Source organism: Gymnodraco acuticeps, unplaced genomic scaffold (genome assembly GCF_902827175.1).
Source record: "Gymnodraco acuticeps unplaced genomic scaffold, fGymAcu1.1, whole genome shotgun sequence".
NCBI classification, from domain to species: domain Eukaryota; kingdom Metazoa; phylum Chordata; class Actinopteri; order Perciformes; family Bathydraconidae; genus Gymnodraco; species Gymnodraco acuticeps.
Genome location: NW_022991632.1, coordinates 1,249,701 through 1,256,915, shown reverse-complemented (window position 1 = coordinate 1,256,915; position 7,215 = coordinate 1,249,701). Strand labels below are relative to the sequence as shown.

Here is a 7,215-nt window from a genome sequence, read left to right as displayed (position 1 = left end):
CTGCCTTGACTTTTACTTGTGGTGTGCAAAAATCCTGACAGTCAGAGACCAGCTTCACTTGCAACATCACATCAAATCCAGAGCGACAGTTTGTCTGCTTTGGTGCTCAGCTTTTTAAAGTTTCAATTCCCCTTACCAACAGTGTAACAGAGCAGGCAGGCCTGACTGTATATAATGACGACAGCTACATATACATTTACTGGTGGGCAGAAAAGCTGTTCTTTAACCAGAGCAACAGGATCAAGGCTTTATGTCAGCCTTTATGCTACAGAAATGTCTCTTCTTTTCTCAAATAATTCAAAACATGAACAAAAGCTATGATATACAGTAACAAAGAATCACGGTTGTATCTCTTCCTGCAAGAATAAACCATACAGATATATTAACATAGAGCTGCCCAAGCAAATTACTTTAAAGTACACCGTCTAAAGTGGATTGGATTATGAAATTAAAATGATGATACTTGGATGAAAAACATATACCGATGAAACATTCCCCAACCTTCTCATTCTTCCACACTTCTTTAATAAATACTTACACGTACTCAGAAACGTTTTGTTTTAGTAGTGAAGCAAACAAAATAACTACCTACAGATGCGAAATGGTCAGGCGGTTACATTTCATCAGTGCGTGCTTAAAAAAATATTTGGTTGAAAGCTACATTTTGCTGCGCTTGTTCTCTTCTGTCTACATAAAACATGCCTGCACGTTCTAATGTACTTTTCAATAGGTCATTTTGCATCGTTTTCACATGTATTAAGGGATATCCAGACTGCTGTTTTAAATTACATGTGATTAATAAGTCAAAGAAGAAAAATAGAAGGAAACTGAGGCGAGAAAAAAGGCAAGGATTAAACCCAAAGTAATAGTTGATTTTCACTGCCAACACGCTGCTGATTAGAAGGGAGGGGTGTTTGATTGTGTCTGATTCTATTTTAAGGAGTCATTAGCACCATCACACCAAGTGAAATAAAACACATCACACAGCTAGCGCCCACATCAGTTAAACGCAACTAGGGTTTTATTGAAGAAAAATCCCTTCAGTTTACACATTTAAAAAAGTCCCAAATGCATTTATTTTTTAGGGTGCTATATTTTATTTGAATAATGTGGGCAAGCTTTACAACATACCGCTGTCAGAAGACAAACAAAAACTGCAGTACTGACTGAGAGATAAATGTATAAACTGTGATGACTATGCTCACATGAATTCGGATCATATAAACAAATGTGGTTGTCTATTTAGATTAAAACATATTTCTGTGTCAGTCAAATATAAGGACGACCTTGGACACAATACCCATAAGTTCAGATGACTCCCCATCACTTAACTACACATCATTTAGCCCCTCCTTAAACACTGTCATGATTGGAAATAATAGGAACATAAAAATGAATAAACGCGTCTAATAAAATGTTGCAAAATCTATGCCCCCCCCCTCCTCTCCGGTCCCTATTTTGTGCTCTTTTTTGTCTCTTGCCAAACCCACAGTCAATATAAACTACCAAAGCCACAGAGTGAGAGAGGGGGAGGGTTTTGGGGAGAATCCACATTTTTTAAACATATGCATTTCCAGTTCCTCTTTTGTTCTGTTATTAAAAGCAGCATTCACACCAATCACAGGGGAGGCCTCCACCCACTGTGGCCCACTATACCTCCACACACTTCCACTATCTCTCACGCAAGCTTGGTACAAACAACCTGACAGACACGTCCTGACCAATATCACAAAACACATCAAATCAGCTTGTTCAACTTTCTTTTTTTTATTGCAGGAGAGTTAACAATCAGGTCCCAGCAATATTTTAACACCACACTGGTCATTTAAAAGCAAATGTATCAGTTTGAATTTGGCTAATATATAATGTTAAGATCACACAATGTATCCAAAGTGCTATTAGTTGACAAAGACAGTATTTTACATATTTACAGTTTTATATTTCCTAATCTGAGGAGTTTGAACTGATAAAAATAAATGACGTATTTGTACAATAAGGGAAGCTTTGAAGGTCCACACTCATGACAATGTACTATTTGGTTCTATTTGATCCCATCACTGAAATCATGCATTTTTTCTTTGAAGAGTTGAACTTCACCTCTGAAGTCTGAAATAAACATAAAACTCTTTATCTAAAACACTGTATGTCTTCAGTGAGCATGCGGCCACATTTACACGCCCAGCTTGCTTCCTGTTACTTTGCATATTTTACAGTATATATCTTCTGCTTTCCACTGCAGGTGGGATCTGTCCATCGTGGCTGCATGAGGTGCTGGAGCATGTGTTTTCACAGTGAGATGGCAAGTTTTGTTTCAGTGCTATGTTAAGACATATCCTTCCTCACAGTCCTTGACAAATACCTGATTAATACTCAGCTAGCTGCTGGAGATGTATATATTTTATGGCTTTAAAAAACAAATCCAGTTTGTGTCTTTAAGACCAATGAAAAGTGGCGAGGAGGCGTCGGCTCCTGCAGTCAAAGACACAAGTATCGCAGCTAAAATTGGTTTGTTTTACTATTATTGTTTTAACATGTCTTTATATGGAGGCCAGATGTCAGGATTAGCAGCTTTCTCTCCTGGTTCTTTGTACCCCGTAATTACGTTTTTGATGTGAAACCCATTTTACACCACATGAGTCAACAGGCAGAAAGGACAAATGCTGCACTACTTGTGCTTTCGTCTGATCTGGAAGAGTTTTTTGAATCCCCCTCCCCGCCTCAGTCCGAAAAGATCAAGAGGGGCCTCTTGTTCCAAAGATGTGGTCAAACTCGCTGAGGATGAGCTCCACCGCCTGATTCTGGTAAACCATATTCACGGCCATGTTGCTGTTGTCCCGCTCTGGACGCATGAGGGTCGGTCCGAACACGATGCCGATGTTCTGGGTGGTCATTCGATTGTTGCATGTCTTCTCCAAAACTCTGTAGATAGATTAAACACATAAGAGATAGCTTTAACATTTAAATATCAGCAAAAAATGTCTCTGGATATCAGATTATGAATTGTTCAAATTGGCGGATTTTAATTTCTGGTCAAGTTTGTAAAATGGTTCCATGTTGGGCCTAAATTGAAATATCTCACTGTGGGATAGCTTTAATACCCTTTAGATGATGTACCTTCATGACTTTTTTGTGATCCCCTGACCTTTCCTAAAGCATCACCATGGTGTGGCACATTTGTGGGGATTGCCAAACAAAGTGTATTTAGATAGTCCAATATCACACATTTCGCATTTGTCTCAGGGGACTTTATAATTTCTACAGAATATGAATATGACACCCTCTGCCCTTAGACCCTAACCTCTGACAAAGAAACCCCACAGTTAATGGGGAAACTCTTAAAGAGAGCCACAGAGGAGGGATCCCTCTTCCAGGACGGACTGACATGCAATAGATGTAGTGTGTCAATTAAAAAGATTACAAAAATTACAACATAGAAAGAACATTTTGGTTCAAATTAAGAGATACTCAGCCATTATCAAGTCAAAATTATTAATCTGTCTAATTTATATTTAGTATTTGTATATTATGTATATTATACATCCCGTTAGACTGATGCCATTACCATCAGTCCCAGCTGATGTGTTCAAATGTTAAAACCCTGCTTAACATCAACATGTTATACCTTGGGCATGTCAGCATGTTTTTGTTAGTATTCAGCTAAAAGCATCACTCTGCCCGAGTACATCCCCACAGAGAGGCCAGCAGTGTTGTAGACTTTATTCTTATTTAAATTCATCTTTGAGACTGCAGACACACAGATGACTGCTAGCTTCCCACACAGCTTCATTCTTGTGGTCAGCATGTGCCATCTTTAACCTTCTTAAAATCAGGACAGCAACTAAAAGAATCAAAGTCAACCAGTGACATCTTGTTTTTTGCTTGCATGTTCATGTATCTGCACTGTGTCTAAATCCAGTATCCACCTATGGTGTGTGTGTGTGTGTGTGTGTGTGTGTGTGTGTGTGTGTGTGTGTGTGTGTGTGTGTGTGTGTGTGTGTGTGATCGGAGGGGACGCAGGAATGGGTTTAAGCCACAGCATGAGGCATTCTTCTAAAAATGCCATTCCCACCAAGCCACAGAAGCAGCCAGCAATTGCTCAAAACTTCCACATTAAAAAGAGAGGAGGAAAAAGGAGAGAGGGGGGGAAAAGAGAGAAAAAAGAGCGAGCGAGGAGGGCGAAGAGAGAAAAAGAGAGAGAGGTTCCAGTGGTGGCGGCGGTGGTGTTGGTGTGCCTTCCAGCAGACGAACCACAAGGCTCCCATGGGACCTTCGAGGCAAGGAGGAGAAGGCGGGGGGAGGAGGGAGAAAAAAGGAGAAAGAGATGGAAAGACGAGGATGAGAGGAAGAGGAGGAAAGGGAGGAAGCAAAGAAAAGGAAGAGAATAAAGAGTAAAGAAAGGAAAGGAAGGTAGGAGGATATAAGGCGATAGGGGTGAGTGAGTAGGGAGATAATAAATGAGAAACAGAGCCAGTGGGGGAAAGGAATGACAGTGGGGAGAAAATGAGAGAAAGACAGAGAGTTGACAAATTCATGGGGCCCACCACACCCTGGCACAAACATCGGCCTCTGAACACGAACGCTCACCCCTGGAGTGGAAGGAAAAACCATAGGCGGTAAAAAACACACATTTTATGTACTGTAAAAGGAACTGGCTCGCAGAACATCGTACACCATTCATCTTCCTCCAGCCTTTTCATCTTCACAGGGACCCAAACTTAACAACAGTGCGATCCTGGTACAGCACTGGCATACTTTGAGAACCGCGGCCAAAGAGTCCCTGACAGAAAATTACTAACAACGACAAGGAAACTACCCCCTCTTGTGGTCACATTTCAAAAGGACATTTATGAGGAGGAGAGTTTTTTTTTCCTTCAAGGGCACAAGGTTAATTCCTTCATGCCGTTAAATCCCATTGGGAATATTCTGCATTGTGAAATGTGCCAGTTTTAGGGAAGACAAATGAGAGACAGCAAAGACAAACACTTCAGCACAAATGTAACATGTGCGTTTTTTGTTCCCGGCCTCTCACCGTTGGAGATGGCGACACATGAACTGCAGCGTGTCATGGTTCGGAGGAGGCATGTTGAGCACCAGACACTTCAAACGATCCACTTTGTCCATGTAGTCCGACATCTCTGCAACACAGAGCAAGATCACAGTCAATGTCATCATTTGCATTCCACTTCATGAGCAGCGGGAACCAAATGTACATTCGCTTACTGATATCACATGTACTTTATCAACAATTATCTAATCTGATATAACAGCATGTAGTTATCATTCTCATTAATATGCAAGTTTATCACTGAATTTAATTAACTTGGAAATGCTATCTACTGTTTTATGATAAGTCAAATACATTCTGATACATTTCTGTAACATCAAATTATTTTATTTATTTTAATACCATGAAAAGATTAAAACCGTGATCAGTGAAATTATACTAACAAGACTATGTTTGCCTGATTTGGTTTATTCTTGAATGTAATAGGCCTACATTGTTGTTTAAACTATTAAAGACATTATTAAGTTGCACTGAATTACATTTTACTTTATTATGATGCTATAGTATTCACTGGAGCACTGTGCAGCTGAAAATAGTCCCCCAAAAAGCACTACACTCTATTTTTAAGTTACATTTTCTTTAACCTAATGTTTAAAGAATATATTTGGCATTTTCAAAAATGTAACTATATATTTATGGACCGTTTGAGAGGTTTACATCAGAATGGACGGCCACAAACAAGTTGTTGGAAGTTGTAAAGCAAATAAAGATGAAAAAACACATTGTTGTTTTTTGTGTGTTCGGGACATTTGTTAACAAGAAGAAAAATATAGAATAAAGCGGGAGTTGAGGATAATTGGAGTACGAAAAAACGCAGCTAACGTGAGGATTTTTTGTTGTTGCAGTAAAACCATAACTTCATTTGGGTTAAACACTGCTCAATAAATGTATCTTTTGTCAGTATGTAATTATTCCTCCCTCTCCTTGGAACTCATTCAATTTTCTTTTTTGGAAAAAAACATTTGATTTAACCGTGTCCATTTATCTTTCATGATATATGTGGTGTTTTGCAGTGTTTCCTAGATGTGGACAAACGTGCTGTAAATTCAGTGTATTCTATATTGAAGAAAATGACTTTCACCGCAGCTTGAGAAAGTGTGAAAGCATCCAGGAAAAGAGGGGGTGAACTCTCACACAGACTGTCCTGGTTTTGACTCATTAAAACCACAGTATTGTTGCGAGGATTCAGAATAAAAGCACAGCAAAGGAAAAATAACAAAGTGAGATTATAAATGATCCAATACGAGGTTAAAAGACGCTGATCATGTAACTTGAACAACCTCACTTTGAATATGACTAGGGACTGGATGGATGCAAGTGCTCATGTTGATTAATGTGCATTTCCTTTTCTTAAATAAATAAAATACATTAAAAAAAATTGTTTCACTAATCCTAATTCTCTAGTTCTCCTAATTTACTGTCAAATTTCTACTACACATAATTAAAGAAAGTCCTAAATATCTGAAAAAACCTATCCATTAAAAAAGCATTAAGGTTAGATTGATCAAAGATGAGTGCCATTCTTTACAGTAATGAGGGATGTGTACAGCAGAAATAAAATGAACTGGGGCTGAGGCGGGTCACTCACTGACTGTCTCCACGATGTCGGTGAAGAAGCCGAAGGGCACGAGGGGCTCGGGAAGCTCGCGAAAGAAAAGTTTCAAAGCTCCCGTGATGACATGAATGTCCTCCCAGTCACTCTGGTCCAAATTCAGCTTCTCTTCTGAGGGAGAGGGAGGGAAGAGGGGGGAGAAATTCAAACAGACATTGTCAGAAAAAGTGCATGAAATGTAAGACATTGTGAAAAAGAGAGACAACGGGTTAGAGTGAGTTAATGAGAAAAATAAGTGGAGTTAAAGTGACATTATTGTTAAGCTAACAACATAATTAAAGTGTGAATTCATGTCGGATTGAGGCGTAACACGAAGGTTTGTAGCTGCAGGATGGAGATAGAAAAGCTCTTTGAAACGTCAGAGAAGCACAAACACATGTAAAGCAAACATTTTCTTAAAATCCAGGCCTGACCAATGCTTCTCAAATTGGATCATAAAACCAAAGGGAAAACAATAAAAGGCTTTGATTGAAGTTCTTTATGATACAAATAAGAATCTAAAGATGAGAAGCGTTGGTCAGTGAGATGCTGCTGTGGG

The 7,215-nt window shown here is 39.2% G+C and overlaps 1 protein-coding gene across 5 annotated transcripts in view; it reads right to left on the bottom strand.

Moving 5' to 3' along the window:
• Positions 1-1,743: 1,743 nt before the first annotated feature.
• The window catches only part of arhgap9 (Rho GTPase activating protein 9), a 43,348-nt gene continuing 37,876 nt past the window's right edge, over positions 1,744-7,215 (bottom strand). For all 5 annotated transcript variants that reach the window (XM_034198253.1, XM_034198249.1, XM_034198252.1 and 2 more), the window contains 3 exons: positions 6,654-6,788; positions 5,030-5,135; positions 1,744-2,919 (listed from right to left, as the gene is read on the bottom strand). In XM_034198253.1, the coding sequence (XP_034054144.1) occupies positions 2,733-2,919; positions 5,030-5,135; positions 6,654-6,788 (428 nt within the window). In that variant the 3' untranslated portion in view covers positions 1,744-2,732. The remainder of the gene's footprint in view (positions 2,920-5,029; positions 5,136-6,653; positions 6,789-7,215) is intronic.